Source organism: Suncus etruscus, chromosome 16, assembly GCF_024139225.1.
Source record: "Suncus etruscus isolate mSunEtr1 chromosome 16, mSunEtr1.pri.cur, whole genome shotgun sequence".
NCBI lineage: Eukaryota > Metazoa > Chordata > Mammalia > Eulipotyphla > Soricidae > Suncus > Suncus etruscus.
In genome coordinates, this window is record NC_064863.1 from 54,865,933 (window position 1) to 54,885,126 (window position 19,194).

A 19,194-nucleotide genomic window follows, 5' to 3' on the forward strand; every position below is an offset into this window, starting at 1 on the left:
AATTTACCATGATAGTTTAGTTACTGATAGAGTTTATCTATCAGATAGTCATCTGTAAGTCTGTAAGTCATCTATAAGTTATCTATAAGCATATTTCTTTGCTTTGTTAAAATATGCTTTGTTAAAAATCTTTATTCAGCCACTTGCAAAAAAGCGAACATAGATCCCCAGTTAACATCATGTACGAAGGTAAAATCCAAATGGATTCAAGACCTTGATATCAGACCTGATAAAGGTATATAGAACAACACATCGGTAAAACACTCTAGGACATTGAGACTAAAGGCATCTTCAAAGAGGAAACTTCACTTTCCAAACAAGTGTAAGCAGAGATAAACAGAAGGGAATACATTAAACTGAGAAGCTTCTGAACCTCAAAAGAAATAGTGCCCAGGATACAAGAGCCACCCACGGAGTGGGAGAAACTATTCAACCAACACCCATCAGATAAGGGGCTAATATCCAAAATATACAAGTCACTGACAGAACTTTACAAGGAAAAAAAAACATCTAATCCTATCAAACAATGGGGAGAAGAAATGAACAGACGTTTTGATAAAAAAGAAATACAAATGGCCAAAAGGCACATGAAAAAATGCTCCACATCACTAATCATCAGGGAGATGCAAATCAAAACAACGATGAGATACCATCTCACACCACAGAGATTGGCACACATCACAAAGAATGAGAACAATCAGTGTTGGCGGGGATGTGGAGAGAAAGGAACTCTTATCCACTGCTGGTGGGAATGCCGGCTAGTCTAACCTCTATGAAAAGCGATATGGAGATTCCTCCAAAATCAGGAAATTGAGCTCCCATTCGACCCAGCTATTCCACTCCTAGGGATATACCATAAGAACAGAAGAATACAATACAAAACCCCTTCCTCACACCTATATTTATTGCAGAACTATTCACAATAGCCAGGCTCTGGAAACAACCAAGATGCTTCTCAACAGACTAATGGCTAAAGAAACTGTGTTACATATACACAATGGAATATTATGCAGCTGTCAGGAGAGATGAAGTCATAAAATTTTCCTATACATGGATGTACATGGAATCTATCATGCTGAGTGAAATAAATCAGAGGGAGAGAGAGAGATGCAGAATAGTCTCACTCATCTCTTGGTTAAGAAAAATAAAAGTCATTTTTGCAACAATCCTCAGAGACAATGAGAGGAGGGCTGGAACTTCCAGCTCACTTCATGAAGCTCACCACAAAGAGTGGTGAGTGCAGTTACAGAAATAACTACACAGAGAACTACCATAATCAGAATGAATGAGGGAACTGGAAAACCTGTCTGGAGTACAGGTGGGGGTGGGGTGGGATGGAGGGAGATTTGGGACATTGGTGGTGGGAATGTTGCACTAGTGAAGGGGGTGTTCTTTACATGACTGGAACCTAATCACAATCATATATGTAATCAAGATGTTTAAATAAAGGAAAAAAAATCTTGATTCAGGGGCCAAAGCAATAGCACAGTGGGTAGGGCATTTGCTAGCACTCTGCCAAAATAGGACCAACCCTGGTTCGATCTCTGCATCCCATTTGGTCCCCCAAGCCTGCCAAGAACGAATTCTGAGCACAGAGCCAGGAGTAATCCCTGAGCGCCACAAGTGTGCCCCCCAAAAAAAGTCTTTATTCAGTCTTTATTCTATTTGAATCTAAACATGCTGTATTTAATTGTGTTTAGCAAGTATACTAATGAGCCTCTTTAGGATAAAAATACTTGCATTAAGAAAAATTTCTTTATCGCCCATTATAATTTGTTTTTCAACTAGATCTGTTTTGGAAGCTACAAGCCATGATCATATAGCACAGTGTTCTTTTATACAAATTTCATTTTATATTTTAACAATATATTTCAGAGGGAGCTCACAATGTCTCTTGTGGTTAAAAGTTGTCCTAGAGGCACAGATGAAGAGTGAGAGGAGGTAAAAACAAGAAACCTTGTATCTCTGTAGTCAGATGTTTTTTACACTAGGCTTCTTCAATGATTCCTTGAATGAATGAAAAATGCTACTGCTTAAAGGGTGTTTAAAAATCACTAGTAATAGTATGTTTCTGGTTTTCAACAATGATTTAGATAAGAATCTATTAGATAAAAATAAGTTTTGAGGTTTATGCCTTTGTTTGGTTCCTGGCGTGAGGGCAAAACTCACTCAGGCTGAACTCAGGGTTCTGCACTTAGGAATCATCCTGAGGTACTCATGGGACCATATGGGATGATGAAGATCAAATCTCCACATGTGAGGAAATGCTTTAACTGCTGTACTACAGCTCTTATCCTTAATCTAAGTTTTTAATATTTTGGAAACTGTTATTGTCTTCATGCCATTATTCAACACCTCAAACATAAACACCATAATAATTAGTTTATCTCAAACCTCAGAGAAAAAGTAAACAGACTAACTAATAGGTTTTTTGTCAAGAAATAAAATCTGCTGAACTAAAAGCTTAGAGCTATATGTTCTGTTCAATAGCTTTAATATTGAATATAGGATTTTTAGTGGAAGTTTTCCATGTCTCTAAACATTAATTTAGTATTATTATTCTTTATTTGATTCTTGTAAAAGTGCATCTTCAATGAAATATGATTCCTTTCTTGGAAGGTAATATGTAAAATAAAACATAACTCAAAATCCCAAGTATCTTTAGGTAAATTGACTCTTAATGTAATTTCAAATTTCTGATTTTTTTTTCAGAAAATTTAGCATCAATAATACCTGGTTTCTAAAATGTACATTTCTTGTATGATGGAGTGCAAGTTTCTTCATTTTTTTCCAAACCCAGTCTCAAACATTTATAAGATTAAAGGAAGTTTCTAGTATATTCCTCATAACAATAATCATTAATATTCCTTCCAATTTAGAGAAATACTTAGACCAAAGTATTATTGTTGTTATTATTATTATTATTATTACTATTATTTTGGTTTTTGGGCCTCACCCCGTGACCCTGAGGGGTTACTCCTGCTATGTGCTCAGAAATCGCTCCAAGTTTGGGGGACCATATGGGACGCTGGGGGATTGAACTGTCCTAAGCTAGCATGGGCAAGGCAGACAGATGCCTTATAGCTTGCGCTGGCCCCAGACCATAGAATTCTTTTGTTTGTTTGTTTTTGAGTCACACCCAACAGCACTCAGGGTCACTCCTGGCTGTACGCTCAGAAATCACTCCTGGCAGGCTCAGGAGACCATATGGGATGCTGGGATATGAACCACCATCCTGCATGCAAGGCAAACATCTTACCTTCATGCTATCTTTCAGGCACCAGACCAAAAAACTCCTAACTCAGTAGTATACAATATTAACCCTGATGTTCCTTACATATTTTTAAAAGCAAATTTTATTTGTGAGCAATAATTAAGCTTTCTAGTTAAAATTAAATACAAGTTATATAATATATACTTTAAGAGATAATCAGTACTGCAAGTTCAACTTTTTTCCCTTAACACCTTTGAGGTTTTTCTGTGTGCTCATAGGGTGACCAGTCTTGGTAGTGTTCGAAGGTTACTTCCAGCTCTCTGACTAGGGTTATTTGGTGGTACTTGAACTACTATTCTAAACCAGGGATTATATTCACGCTTTCTGCATGTAAAGTATGTACTCTTGCTCATTTAGCCAATTCTCTGACACCTATAAAATTTTTTTCTTATATGAAGTCTAGTCATATGTTATAGTATCCTGCTACTTTTCCTCTAAAATTAAAAATCCCTACTAAGTTTTAAATAGAAAGTGCTTCATAAATTAACAGTGTAAATATTCCAGGAAATATAAAACAAATGAAAGAGTAAATCCATTTCCTCCCAAGAGATGTAAGTCATTAAGGAACATATGTTTTTATTGTTTTTATCGAAGTTAAATTATGTCATACTTAAGTAGAAAATCATTGTATGCCACATGATAAAGGTTCAATCATTGGAAATATTATAATTCGTCAGAAAAAAAAGGGAAAAAAGTAGTTAAGTCACAGAATAAACACAGTATATTTATTATTTTTTGGTGACTTGCTAAGCCCAGTAGAACATTTTTCTCTTTGATGATTTTAGTAACTCTAAATCTACTGCCAAATTTCTTGCTATTAACTTGTTTTAGTTGGCAAATCATACCATCTTTTCATTGGCAATTCAGCTATTTAGAGAAGGTTAGAATTACAAGTGATTCTAAACTCTATTAGTTGTAAACTTATAAAAAGAGTTATATTGGCTGCACTGGCTAAAGAATAACGAGGTGAGAATGAATATATTTAAAAGTATGGTATGTCTTAGAGTAAGTAGAATTGGAGAATGGTATTCCAAGCCTTGTTCAGGATGTACAGGGGCCAGGCTTAGTGACAGTCAACCTGGTCGGTTGAGGTAAGGGCCTAGTGTCACTTATGGTCATAAGGGAAACACAGGAATATGTCAGTGTCATGTGGTACCAAGTATTTTACTTGGCCTGGTACATGACTATTGTTGAACTATCTCCTCCAGTCCCAAAAGCAACATTTTTAAGAAAACATAGAATTCACTAAGAATAAATGTATGGCATATGGTTTGATACTCCATAGGGAATATCAGTCATTGAGTTCAGGAACAGGTAAAGTGTTCTTCAACTAGTAATGCGAAAAAATCATTTTAACTAGAAAAAAATATTTCTATATTTTTAGGATTTAATTTCTTTTGATGAGCAGCAAATCAGTATTCTGCAATATTCTCTGTAGTGTTCTGGTAGATAATTCTGAGTTCAGAAGAAAACTTTTTTCTGACTTTTACTTTTTATGGCAACTAGTATGCTGTTTCAGTAACAGAATGTACAAGTAAGGAAACCTCAATTTTAGCACAGTGTGATATCGTGCATGCAAAATAAGAATTGGCACATAATCTTGGGGGGAAATTGGAACTGGGTCTTACTGTTTTGACATGAGCATAAAGATCAAGTTACCTAGGTGAAGGCAGGGTTTGAATGTTTCCTACTGAGAACCCAGAATCTAACTGTATTGAGAGCAGGTCTCCCCTACAAGAACCTGGAGTGCAGGGATTGAGGAAAGTGGCAGAAGGAAGGGCCAAAAGCAAATCACAGTGAGCTTTGTACTCAGGCTCAAGGAGTTTAGATTTTATCCTGAGGGTACTGGAGAGTCATTGAAAGGTTTACCCAGGGAGTAAACAAAGGCTTCTTGAGCAATTGAATAGAAGTCAAGTGCTTTCCTTCTGGTATTTCCATTTACAATAAATATTAGACAGTGCTCACTGACTAATATAGAAAATTAGAGCTTGCTAAAATGTCAGGGTGCCAACCCACACTGTTTAGCACTTAACATTTACATAATGCTTAGATAGAAAGTACCAGAACTTTTACAAAACACTGTATGTGTGAATTCACTTCATCTTAATTGCTCCCATAGCAATAGTCCCATTTTATGGACAAGAAATCTTCAGTGCAGAGAGGTTTCCTAGCTTGCCCAAGGTCTCACAATTCTAAGTGGTTCAACCAGGCTTATCTTCACCTGCCAGACACTCCTAAAATGGAGCACTGATACAGCAATACTTAGTTGACCCTGAAAGTATATATATTTTTTAATATAGCAAAGTTTCTTACTTTACATCCTCTGTTTAGGGCAATATTTTGTCTAATTCATCTTCCAAGCTTGTCTATGAGATCAGCATAAAATTATATATATTAGTGTGTTTTGTATTTAAAAAGCCTTTTAAACTTCATAAGTATGTTTATAAAATATTTAATGGTATCCTGAATATGTGAAAAGAAAAGTCACCAAGGAGGTGACTTTGATAATGACAAAAGGTAATTTTTTCCTACTGCACTTTTCAGTAACATGACATGTTATGAAAAGAATAGCCTTAAAAAAACATGTTTTAAGTTAAGACCAAACTATAGGTTTTAAACAGTCCTCTATTCCCAACAGAACCAGGTAGTGCTGATCAGCAATAAGCACCTTTATTGGGGAGAGTCTAAATGGAATTTTGGGACACAAAATGTAGCCTGGGCTAGATATTAATCATGGCTGCTTATATTAAAGTCACAATTTAAAAGTAAAAAGAACACAATATAAAAAAATAAAAGAAAACATGACCTAAATCTGAGAGGAAAAAGTGATCTATCCTGGAGCTGGATATCTCTCACTGGAGATATTCACAGTGGGAAAGAAGAGAGATGTATTTCATGGAGTAAATTGGTCTATGATGATGGGTAGCTGATTAAATATTAAGTATTTTGAAGGAAACCCAGAATATGACTGTAAGAATAAAATAATGACACACCACATGAAGTTCTGTATGTATTTTTACTACATTTTCCACTGTATTTATAATTCCTTATTAGGATGTTCAGGGTAAAAGTGAGTCAATACCTGGAATACTTTAATCAGCCGTCACTTGCAGTATATAAAAGTTGTTCAAAGCAGCCTTAGTTTGAATGCAGAATTCTCCCACTTTTGAATTTGTGTTCATGAACAAATTATTTAATGACTCTGCTTAGTGTGCAAAACAACAACAATAATAATAATGACTGGCAGTGATAATTCAAGTAGTAGTAATAGTAATTATGTGCATCCTCAGGATTGTTTTTAGGAAAATATATCAACATATATAAACTAGTTTTATCAATAGCATATCAAAATTCATTAATATATGTTAACTGTCATTACTATCACCAGGCTATGCACCCGTGAGCAAGCTAACATATTCATTTCTTTCACATGAAGATCCAAAATTTAATATATTCCTTTAATATAATATAAGTATATTAAAAATATCTAATAATATATATAATATATATAAATTTATATTAATATAAATTCCTTTAATCTGTTTTGTTTACTATGTAAAAAATCTTAAACTATATGAAACTATAAAGATAAAAATTCAATGAACTTTAAAACTATAACTTTAATTAAACCAATCAAAAAATTGCATATTTTACATCAAACAGGTATTAAGTTGTAGTGTAAAGTATTTGTTTCAAGGACATTGAAAGGAATTAACTTTTCCTATAATCTTTTTCAGCAGCAACTTCTAGGTCATTTTAAAAATTATCCATACAAAATAGGTAAAACTAACAATATGCCAAGCTAGAACTGTGGATATAAATATCATGAATATTTGAAATTATACCTTGATGCTGCTCTTAATAGAAAATATCAAACCTCTGTATGTAACATGGTAAAATACACTTATATTCCATAATCCTAAGAATGTTTGTATATTTCTTTGCATTTTCTAATCAAAACATAGCATTAAATAATGAGGAAAGCAGCAAAACTTAGGTCAAAATTAGGGCTACTTTGGTTATCTTAATTTGGTTAATTTTATTTTGGCTAACTCTCTGGAATATTACATATGTATTAATTTTTCTGGACTGTTTTTCCTGCCCCAGATTTTATTTTATCACTCAGGTTGAGGAATATAATATAAAATATGATTGCGACATCTATTCTTAAATACAGCATACTTGGATACACATTTGAATGTAGAAATTTTACTAGAAAATGTTTATATGAACAATTATTTTTATATTTACAACTACCCTATGAAAAAGTATTATTTACCTGAGCTATGAGGTCTCTGACCTCACTTTATTCTGAAGATCATCAAAATTAAACTGAAGTTTCTCAGTCACATGAGCCACTTCAGCACCACAGTCACTGGAAAATTCACTAAAAATTTACCTAGTCCATCTCTCCATTATATTTGCAAAAGCAACGTAACTTTGCATTTCTTTCTAAAGAAAAGTATCTTCACATTAAATCCACAGAATTGTAAGCCCAATGTTTTCTTAAAGACTAACCCTTACCCGCATTGGGATGTTAACATACAAAACTTTAGTGTTTTAATCAGCTACATTTCCATAATTAAAAAACTGAGGTATTGGTTTGTTATCCACAAATATGTGATAGGGTAGCAATATACTAACAGGAAAAAGAACTGGAAAATAAAATAAAGTAGTGTACAAAGAATTTAGTTAGATGTAGTAACTGATGAACATTACCCAAAGTTAAAGAGGAAATGCAAAACTAGGTAAGACAAATTTGCTTTAGAATTGCAAAATGTCTTTCCACCTTCTTATGTTTCTTTAACTTCGTAGCCTCTAATCCTTTTCATTCTTATGGTTATAGGCTTAACAAGAATTACTTTGAATCTGCAAAATGAAATGATGCTATTGTGATTTAGGCTACCCTCCCCCTTTTCAGGGAAAGCAAGTATGATTGATGCCTTCAAAGTAGGCATGGTTAAAAATTCCTTCAGCAACCTAAGAACATTACCTTACTTTGCTCAGAAGACTTAATACTCTTGTAGAAAACTGGAAAATCACTTTACTATACTGCTCAGACTCAAATTCTTACGGGAGAAGGAGTCCATTGTCAGCTTCCAAGACAGGCCTTCTTCCCAACCTGTCCAACACCAGAGGTGAAAACTGGACTTGGCTCTCTGAGATAGCTCCAGCTGTGAGCTACACTGCAGAGCAGTGCTGCTGCTAGCAGGATCTACCTGCTGAGCTTGTCTTCCACAGAAAAGACATTAACAGGCATCCTGGAACAGGAAAGTACTATGTAAATAAGTGAGCTATCACAGAGGAAACACAAAAGTGACAGTTAAGCCTTACAGTCTCTGTACTTCTGATCTTGGAATTGCCTACACAGGACTTGGTTTGACAAAAAAAAAATCTGTTTTTAAGAACTGGGAGCCAGGATTTAACACAGGACTATTTGTCTTATCCTATTTGAAATCTTGACTTCCTTAGGGCAGTTGAAAGGAAACAACCTTGGCGCTTTTACCCTCTTGCCTCCTTCAGATTTTACATAAATGTGATGTCTGAACAGGGAAGAAGGAAATGGGGACAGGAAATATTGAGAAGAAAAGAAGGGACGGAGGTATTGAAAGAGTGACAGATGTGACAGATGAAAATATGTGTGAAATTATTATGAGAAAAAGATGCTACCCGGAGTAAAAGGAACAGACTGTATTTTCTCTAAATCTTTCAATAGTTAGCCCAAAATATGTTTCCAAGTAAGAACATTTTCTCACAAAGCATATGCGAAATATTTCACCCCTCAGCTTTTGGCTTATGTTTTTTTTTTCCCTTTTTCGTTTTCTTTTCTTTTTGTTAGAATCATTTACTTAACAGAGTATGGGCCCAGTTTAGTTAGAACAGAAGACAGGTGTGATAGATGGAGAAGATAGCCTGGGCAACAGTCCAGAAACTGAAACAGAATTAGAATCATCACAGACACTTTAATCTCAATTATGTAATCTGCAGGGTGTCTAACGACACAAGTATTTGGCATGACTCAACAAAATACTAGATTTTAATGAGAAATAAGAGAAGAAAATAAATGGGTGAAATAACATTAACCCAAAGTTTTTTTTTAATTATGTTGGATTTTATTTCATCAATAAATATAAAATTAGGATAAAATATAAAGTGTATATGAATGTATATCTATGTTTTTTTAAAAAAATAAGATTTAAAAATAAAAAATCACTTATTAATAGTTTAGGCAAACCACCATATTTCTACTCATTCTATCTTTTAACCTCATGATAGACTTCCCTAGAAGGGACACCAATAGTCAGACAAATTTTTGCACTTTGCTTAAGAAACACAGGATAATGAAGCCATAAACACGAGTCCTAGAGACAATAAGGGGGGGGGGATAAAGCATAATCTAGAGTGGATTTCTGAATAAAGTTTTATATGTCCTATAGTAATTTAAGAAATTATATAAATTATATTAAGTACATAACATGCTGATCAGAGACTAAAGATTGTGAAGCCTATAGGAAAAAGAACTAAAATAAAGTCAAATTATGGGTAAAGCCTATTCTATTATTATTGATCTTGAAAACAGTGTAGTTTCAGAGATGCTTTATTATTTTAATACAAAGGGCTCAACAGTGTCTTTATATCCAAGAATACACAAAATCATTTAACATATATACAAATATTAAATGTTGGTGAATAAATACCATGCTAAACCAGAAGTGCTTAAATACCTCTAGTGGTACTACTACTAATTACAGTCTTATTTATGACTTTGTAATACCTGAGATGCTCACTTACTAGATAAAAATTCTGAGATAAAAATCTAAGGACAAGTGCCCAGAGAGATAGCACAGCCGCATTTGCCTTGCAAGCAGCTGATCCAGGACCAAAGGTGGTTGGTTCAAATCCCAGTGTCCTATATGGTCCCCAGTGCCTGCCAGGAGCTATTTCTGAGCAGACAGCCAGGAGTAACCCCTGAGCATTGCCGGGTGTGACCCCCCCAAAAAAAATCTAAGGACAAGAAAAACAAATTATCAGATAGTTCATCATACATAATTCAAATTTTATGCATTTTTATTTTAACATTTTACATTAGGTAGCCAAAAACATTTAAATTGGTAGCAAAAGAAAAGATATTTTAATCTTTCTCAACAAAATCATTAAATGTAATCATGTTTTAGATTATTGCTTTTTTTTTCTATTGGTATTTTTCAATTATGCTGTTTCTTGATTTTATGTGATGTGAAAAAAATCCTTCTATGTGATACCTACTGAATAGGGATATATAAATTTTAATCATTATAATATGACTGCCTTCATTATTATCTGTAACTTAATTTATACCTATTTCATAGTACAATTTATGGCACCAGCAATCTTACATTTCAAAGAAAGTATCTTATGTATTTTAATAAATGTATTCTTAAAAGTAAAATGTCCATAACTTGTTTATAAAATGTTGATTTCTTTTCCAAACACTTTAAAATCTATAGAAAATTGTATGGTGTGAAATTAAAACTAATATAGGACAGTATATACAAAATAAAGGAGACTTCCCAAATACTTAAAGTAATTGTTTTGGGGAGCACATACAATTTTTTAAAAATATAGCATTTGTATTTGAAAGTAACTTTTAATGATGGCAATAATTTAGGCAGTATTTTACAATATAAATCTAGTATCTTTACGAATAGTATACAATGTTTTAAAAAGTTAAAATTAGAGATAGAGATTCTCCTACCATTAATATCCTAATCAAATGCAAAATATACAAATAAGAGAAATAATATATACTTAATGAAATACATGAATCATTATCATGCTGTATTTACTTTGGAACTCATTTTCTTTTTTTAATCTTCCTTTGCTTATCTCAGGAAAACCTAAGTGTTTCACCTAGTCTTGGATGGAACATATAATGAAGTTTTTTGTGCCAAATAAATATTAACTGTTTTTGTATACAGACTAAGAAAATTTGGAAATCAAGAATAACTGACTATAAATTTTAATATCTATGTATGAATATATACTATATAATAACTAAATATGTAGTTACCTGTAAATAAAACAAGATACATACTCTCTTATAGATACACACATACACTCTAGACATGGTAAATAGCAAATAAAATGTTTTGATCTAGAAGGTAAATTAAATTGTCAGCTTTAACATTCCCTTAATAGCCAAAATGTAGTATTAAAAGAAAAATACAATATATATGTATATATATATAATATAAATAGCACAAGCCTGGGAAATCAAAGTTCATTTTATTCTAATGAAAATAAATGTTAACTAGTTCAGGATTGATTAAAAATTCATAATAACCTATAAAAATTAAGCAAATTTGTTATTTAAATGCAAACTATTTAATGCATCTACTCATATAATATTTTAACAGAATGCATAAAAGTTATGGGCACTTTTATAATTATTTCTGGAAGATATTAAAATTATAGTTTTCTTTATTAAAACCATTAAATTAGATTTATAAAAGGTAAAAATATTGTTATTTAAAATAATCTTATATACTCTATTTTTAAAGTCAAAGGTAGAAGTTTTTTTTTTCAAATTAAAGGTAAATGAATTAATCTTAAAAGCAAATTTATTTTCAAAAAAATTCAAGTTGATGTTTCAAGTGGTCAACAGAATCAACCAAAAAACAGTGAATATATAGATAAAGATCAGCCATTTTTAAATCATTTTAAAATGATCACAATGTTAAATAAAACCAACATTTGACTAAAATGTGGGGGATTCTATAAATAGCTTCCTTATCTCATTTTTAGTAAAACCAAGTGATTATTTTTGTAGAACAAGGTATCAATAATATAAATAATGATACTGCATTTATAAGCATAAAAACTGACTCCTTTTTCCATATGAATTATATCTTATATGAACTATTGAAATACCAAATTAAAAGTATTTAAATTAAAAGTGATGCTATTTTAAGAATATTTTCAAAGAAAAATTTTCTTAGGCATATATGGAATCTGCACAACCTATTCTCCAATATGAAAAAAATGAAATCCTTTTAACTCCATACAGTCAAGAACTTTGACTACTTAAAAATAGTGTAAATCATCCAAGACCCAACCCTCTTCTCTGCTCTCATGGTTTATAAAGTGAAAAGTCAAAACTATTCACTGCCATTTTTAGTTTCAACAATCTATGATTCAAACAGGGCAATGGTTCTCTTTCTGTGTGTTCAGTAGTGTCCTGTTGATTTTACAGCCCCTGTTCTGTGGGGTCCTGCTGCTTTCTCTAAAAGGAAATGAGTTACTACAGGATGACAAGGTCACAAAACAAAGCTATTTAGTTTTACGAATCTATTATGTCATCCAATCTGTTTTATGGGCCTTGTCCTATTATAAACCAAGAGCAACCACCTCCCCAAAACTTGCTCCCTTTTCTTTCTTGGCACTGGAACCAGTCACAATTTTATGATTAAACAAAGAACATAGTTCCAATCCCCACCCCTTTTATGTGGTGGTCTCATGCTATTTTTCCTCCAGCACCCTCATCCCACTTTCTTCAAACATACAAAACACTCAACAACAAGAAACTGGACTGTCCAAATACAAACTGCTGACAACTGTCAGAAGCACTTTACTGGTACATTACTGACTGTAGCTTCAATGAATTAAGCTTGATTCACTGCTGGTGAATCATTTTCAATGCAGAGCTGTTCAGCAGTAATTGGCCAAGAATCCCTGCTGTGAAAAGCACTTGTCAAATAATACTTGTTTACAAATATATCTCCAGACAGCAAAAAGTGGCATTTACTGAATAAGTTCAGGGCCACCTCCAATATTCATAACAGTGGACATACTCCCTTTATTAACTCTACTAAAAAGATTCACTTACTGATATCCTTATTTATAACTAAACTACTTAATCATTCTTAGATAATTTTCTTGCAAAATGTCTTCACATTTTATAAAATATAGTTCAAAGGTCCTACCACATATAACATATGCTTATTGGATACACTAAGTGTATAACTTAGAATTTATATCTAAAAATGTAGGCTGAAGAGTGAATTTGTCTTCAGTTTGTCTGTTGGCCAATAAATATATTTTGCCATTTACTTCATATCAATTCAAACTATATGTGTGATTACTTTTTCAGATAAATCTTCTTAATTATGTCTACTTAAGTTAAATTTGAATCAAATTAAAATACCAACCATTAATGTGTATTTATGCCTGCCCTTTTGTATATAATACAAGCATTCCCATTCCACACATATTATAAAGCCTATATATACACAATATGTCAGGTATATCACTATATAGAGGCTGCAAAAAGCAAAGTAGAGGAAAGCAAGTTTTACAATAGATTTAGTATGTATTGCTCTTATCTTGACCTTTTAAAGTCCCTCCAGAAACAAACAAAAATTCTAGTCCGTAACCTTAAGTAAATAAATAAATAAACTCCTGTTATAAAGTTTGATGTACCATAGCTGTTAGCTTTATGGAGAAACGAAGAGAGCATACATTTTATAGACCAGAAAAGGGGGCATAAGAAAATAATATTGGAATAAGGGAAACTATGTTGTACAGAGTTAATGAATGAAACATTGTCAATATTAAGATTTTTTTCTAATTATATTATAGTGATTTGCTACAAAAATGCAATGCAATGCAAAGCGGTAAAAAGGTGTATGACTTCCAGAACACTGGGTGATAAAGTCTCATTTTTGGTCTGATTTCTACATTTTCCATCTCACTGTAGCACAAGTTTGCAGCATTCCACTAGCTGGGGAAAAGATGAGACAACCTGTGGGAGCTGTTGGATAATAAACCAAGCTACTTTCCTTCCATAAGATTCCTGCTTGTAAACCCATCTAAGGAGACTCATTTATTTCCATGCTCCTTTCCTTCTCTCTGCAGACCCTGGCTTCTATTCAAAGGCCCTGTCACCCATTCAGTGTCCGGCGCCATTCATTTCTTTCCACTCTCTAAATCAAAAGCATCCACTTCCTTTGAGCTCTCAGGTAGATTGTTACCACATCAGACCTCGGGGAAAAAATAAAATAACACGATGGGATAGGTGACATCACTTATCCTCTGATTCCAAACCTGGAGATAGACCCCTTTCGTTGGAAGGAACAGCTTAAAGACGCCTAACCTTGCCATAAATTCCCCCCAAACTCCTAGTGTGCTAGAATATAATCAGATCAGATGATTCCTAATCACAGTCCAAACTGGAGAAAAAACACTGTCAACTTTACCAGGAGGGAGAAAGACAAAATGTTGTCTTAAGCATGGTAGATTAAATGCAAGGTGTGTGCAGGTATAGTCGTTAAATAAGATTTTTTTTTCCAAAAATGCTGACCATGGGGGTAAAAGAAAAGGGGGGGGGCTGGTGGGGTGAGATGGGGGAACCCCGTCGCCCCGCTTTTATAGGGATCCCAGGAAACTGGCAGCGTCGGAAACCAGTTCTGCTCTTTCCCCACCCACTGAGCCAGCCGTGGGAGTCACGAGGACACCCAGACTCCGCCGCTTCGGTTCCATCATTCGGGTCCAGTGTCTACTGCCCCAGAGGTGCAAGGCTTTTGATTTCTTGCTTTCAAAAAAGGTTTTATGCCTCTCTCGTGGCAACCGGAGCCCCAGACCGAAACTGCAAAGCTGCAGCCAGGGGGACCGGGTTCAGGAGGATTTCCCGGCCTGATCGGAGCCCTGCTGGGAACGGTAGCGGCCGAGTCGCACCCGGTCTGGGGATGTACCCCGAGATTGAGACCAGACCCGGGGCCGAACCCCGGCGGAGAGCAGGTGCCCGCAGGAGGAGACCGTCTCCTGCAGCAGCCAGCCAAGCCGCGCAGGTGCCGCTCCCGCCCCCGCCGCGCTCCAGCATTGGAAGCGGGTCCACCGGCTCTGCGGGCAGGCTTGGGGGGTGTGGTGAGGCTTGGGGGACTAAGGAACCTGGGGTTCTTGATCAAGTGGAGCAGAAGCCTTTTACCCCATAAATGCACGCCGACTTAAGCATCGCGGGTACCCACGACCCTCACTGCTGGTCCTCTCCGCCCTGCCCTTCATCCCCAATTACGCCTAGCGGGAATCACGCGCCCTCCAAAAGTGAAGGGCATCCTAAGCTATGGGACGCTTCCCGTCCTTCGCCATCCTTCTCCTCTCTGGGGGAAAATAATAGCTCTTTGTCACCCAGTCCCCAAATATAGAAGCGGTGGATGCCCTAAATAACAGCTCCCGGAAAGCACTTTTTCCCCCTAAAGACCGGCAAACCTCCACCCCCGCAGCGTTTCCCACCAGCGGCCTCAAATAACGGTTTCTGCAGGCTCCCAAGAGCCTCCCAGGGGCGCTCCCAACAGTTCCCGAAGCCCCCCAAATGCCACTTCCCAGCGCCCCACCTCCAGGAGCAGGTCCGGACTCTCTCCTAGTCTCCCGGGGGTCTAAGTTCCCACCCAACCCCAGCCCGCCTCTGACCCCGGGCCGGCTTTGCTCCCAGCCCGCCTGGGTCGGTTCGTGTCAAACAATGCCACGGGAGGGAGAGGGAGAGAGAGAGAAGCGAGTGGCCGGCGGAGGAGGCGGCCAAGCATTTGGGCGGACCCCGGAATCCCGAGCGATGTGGGGTCCCCGCGGCCCGCGCGCGGCCCCGCACTCCCAGGCCCCGCCTCGCCCCTGCGCCCCGGGCCCCGCCACGGTCCCCCCACGCCCGACCCAGCGCGCTACCTTCATTGCTGGGGCTGGCCAGGAGGGTCCGGAGCGCGGCGCACAGGAGGAGAAGGCACGTCCAGAGCGGGGCCCGGCGAGGCGCGGGGTAGCAGCCGGCCAGCGACGCGGGAGCGCGGCGGGAATCGCCGCAGCCGCTCGGGAGCCGCCGGCGTCTCGCACCCCGGGGCCCGGAGCCCCGCATCTTCTTTTCGCAGCCGCCTCTGCGGATCCGCTATCTAAAGGTTTAGTTCGCGACTCCGGCCTCACCGGGAGAAGCGAGGAGCAATGCTCGCGGCTCTTTTTTTTTCCGCGCCCTCGCCCACTAGTGGGTCCCCCCTTCGGGCACTCGGTTCCAGCCCCCCCAAATGCGCCGCGATCCTCGGACGGCTGAAGTTTTTGCTTCGGTTTCGGCGACCGTTCCGGGGGGGGGGGGGTCAAGGGGAGCGCTTGGTGAAGGCGGCCTGAGCAGTTCCCAGCTGAGCTTTTGGATGGGGGGGATGTCGAGAAGGTCCCACCTTCAGTTCCTTAGCCTCTTAGGACTTTTTTTTCCTTCCTTCAAAATAAGGGGTGTCTTGAAATGCCCCCCCCCAGGAGGTGGGAGATAAAGGCTTTAATTTTTCTTCTTCCGTCTTCAGAGTAGAAAAAGAGGGTGGCGGTCTGGAAGACGAGTCATTTTAAGTGGAGAAGAAATCCTTAATTTAAAAAAGGGGGGGTGATTTAAATAGGGGAGAAAGAAAGAGGGGGGAATATTTATGGGGGGGTGCAAAAAGCGTGCAGAGAAAAAGAAAATGCAATCCCAAGAGTTTCCAAAGGAGCGATGGGAGGAGAGAGCCGCGGGCTGGGTCGGTCCGGCGCTGGGGAGGAGGATTGGGACGACTTGGCGGGCTGGAGCGCGGATCCGGGTGGCGGAGGCCGGGGAGGGAGCCGCGGCGGTTCCCGCTGATGCGGGCGAGCGAAGGCGATGGGGAAACTGCACCGCCACGGCGCGCTCCTGCTGTGTCTGGAGCTCCGGCGTCTCCTCTGCCTCCCGGCTGTGCGCCTCCCACTCTCCCTTTCCTCCTCCTCCTCCTCCCTCCTCCTCCTCCTCCTCCTCCACCCTCCTCCTCGCTGACTCGCCGGGGAGCAGCTACTGGAAGTGTGAGTTGCTGCTTAGACGAAGTCACACCCCCCGTGGAGGGAAAGGAAAGGCATCGGGAGGCTGGCTGCCTTTGGTGCGTGTTGCCTAGCGGTCTCCCGGAAAAGCTCTCCCCGTCTTCTCTCTCGCCCAGATAGATAATGAGGGTGGAGAATCCTCCAGACGAGCCTCCAGCCGGCCCGGAGGACCCACTGGGGCTCCTCCCGGGATTGCCAAGGGAAATCGGGCTCAGCACTTCAGCCCGGCGAGAAGCGGGTCTCCTTTGGCTCTGGAGCGCTGAAGCCTGCTGCTGCCCATCACAGGCTGCTGGCTGGTGGCATCGACAAGCCCTGTCGTCACCCTGCCACGCTATTCGCAGAGTGTGCGGATTCGTGGCTAGTTTTCTAAACACCACCCCACTCCCCCCCAGCTCGCTCGCTCGCTCGCGCACTGCCGCTGACCCCTTTCCTTTTTTTCATTTCAGGGTGGCTAGGACTGATCCGTCAACGTGTTCTTCCTGAGTCAATTGTCGACTTATCTTTGATAAATGTGAAGATGGCAGTTCAGGTTGGAAATTGCAGCCGAGGATTTTTGACTTTTGATACTTGTACTTCGCCAGGTGCTTTTAGAATAGGTCGATGGCATGCGTTCAGGTCGTGGATAGTATGTTTTCGGGTTTGGGAAATTATATCGCCTGGGCAGAGCTTGTGGTTAATTTCAGTGAAATTAACACAGGTTAAAGAATGTCCAGGATTTAACTATTTATTTAAATGTCTTGTGTTTAGCTGACTTGAGATTTCCAGGTCAACTTTCTGTGCTTGTGTTATTTATTTATTTATTTATTTATTTATTTATTTATTTATTTATTTTTGCTTTCCTTAATTTCCTTGAGTGTTCTCTTTCATTCTCTAGATCCATCTGAAGGACAATATTAGTATACTGGGTTTTTTAAGAGTTACAAGAATATATTTGCACTCTGTCTCTGTCTCTCTGTCTCTGTCTGTCTCTCTGTCTCTCTGTCTGTCTCTCTCATCAATGCTCTTGAATTTGGTAAAGAGCAGCCACTGTAAGAATTTTAGCTTGCAGTCGCTCCTAGTAAAGGTGCTTCTGCACAACAGTTTTGACACCAAAGCTTTGTTTGTCTTCACAACACATTTTCAACCTCTTCACCTAATGTTATTTAGCTTTTTTGTTGAAATATTTTCAATGAAGATGAAAGAATACAGCAGCAATGATGCAATTTTGAAAAGTAGAAACTGATCTTTGTGTTATTTTTTCCTGAAATGTTTTGGCATCAGAAATCTAAAAGCAGCTTCTTGCTATTATAATGTACTCAAATGCAGGAAACAAATATAAAAGATTGGTACTGCATCAGTATTTCAATTTGGCTAAAAGCCTCACACTAAGATAACAAGTCAAAATTTGTGTTTCTATTTGAAGATCATTCAAACTATGTCCTCCTCTCCCCTCTCAATTTATAGTAGTTACCTAAAACTATCTACACAGAATATTATCTAAATTATCTAAAGCCAGGCTATACTTAATAATAATGAAAGGAGTTTAATGCAGTTTAATATGGTTTCCGAGTAATTACTTTACTTCTTATAGGCTTCAGTATCCTTATCAGTAAAATGAAGGTTTTGAAGGTGATCTTCAACATCTTTTTCTTTTAGATGACATCACTCCTATCTTATCTATCTATTTACAGTAGACTAAAATCTTGCCAAGTTTTTTCAGCCTAACACTGGAATATATTACTTACTGTGAATAGGTTAGCTATCACTAAACTCATATTTTAATTCTTTGATTGTTCTTTAATTACCTCAAGATAGTTTAGAATTTCAGCAGTCTATGGACCTTCCACTTCCTAAAAATATTTCAAAACTCACCTTTATTTTTTTTAATCTAAATACTACCTATTGACCTAATAGAATTAGGCGTTGAAGTCTTAGCAATTCTTTTCTAACATAAGTTTTGCTTCTTATCCATGTAGCAATAAACCTTGTTATAATGCAATTAGTATAATTCTTAATTTTTTCCTTTAAATACTATTGTTCAAAAATTGTACTATTGTCCTCAAGTCCAACCAACAGTGAGTGATCCCTGATCACAGAACCAGAAGTAAGTCCTGAGC

The 19,194-nt window shown here is 37.7% G+C and overlaps 1 protein-coding gene across 6 annotated transcripts in view; it reads right to left on the reverse strand.

Annotated features, from left to right (window-relative positions):
* Positions 1-16,186, reverse strand: part of EPHA5 (EPH receptor A5) — a 320,717-nt gene extending 304,531 nt beyond the window's left edge. For all 6 annotated transcript variants that reach the window (XM_049790011.1, XM_049790014.1, XM_049790012.1 and 3 more), the window contains exon 1: positions 15,965-16,186. In XM_049790011.1, the coding sequence (XP_049645968.1) occupies positions 15,965-16,148 (184 nt within the window). In that variant the 5' untranslated portion in view covers positions 16,149-16,186. The remainder of the gene's footprint in view (positions 1-15,964) is intronic.
* Positions 16,187-19,194: the final 3,008 nt, after the last annotated feature.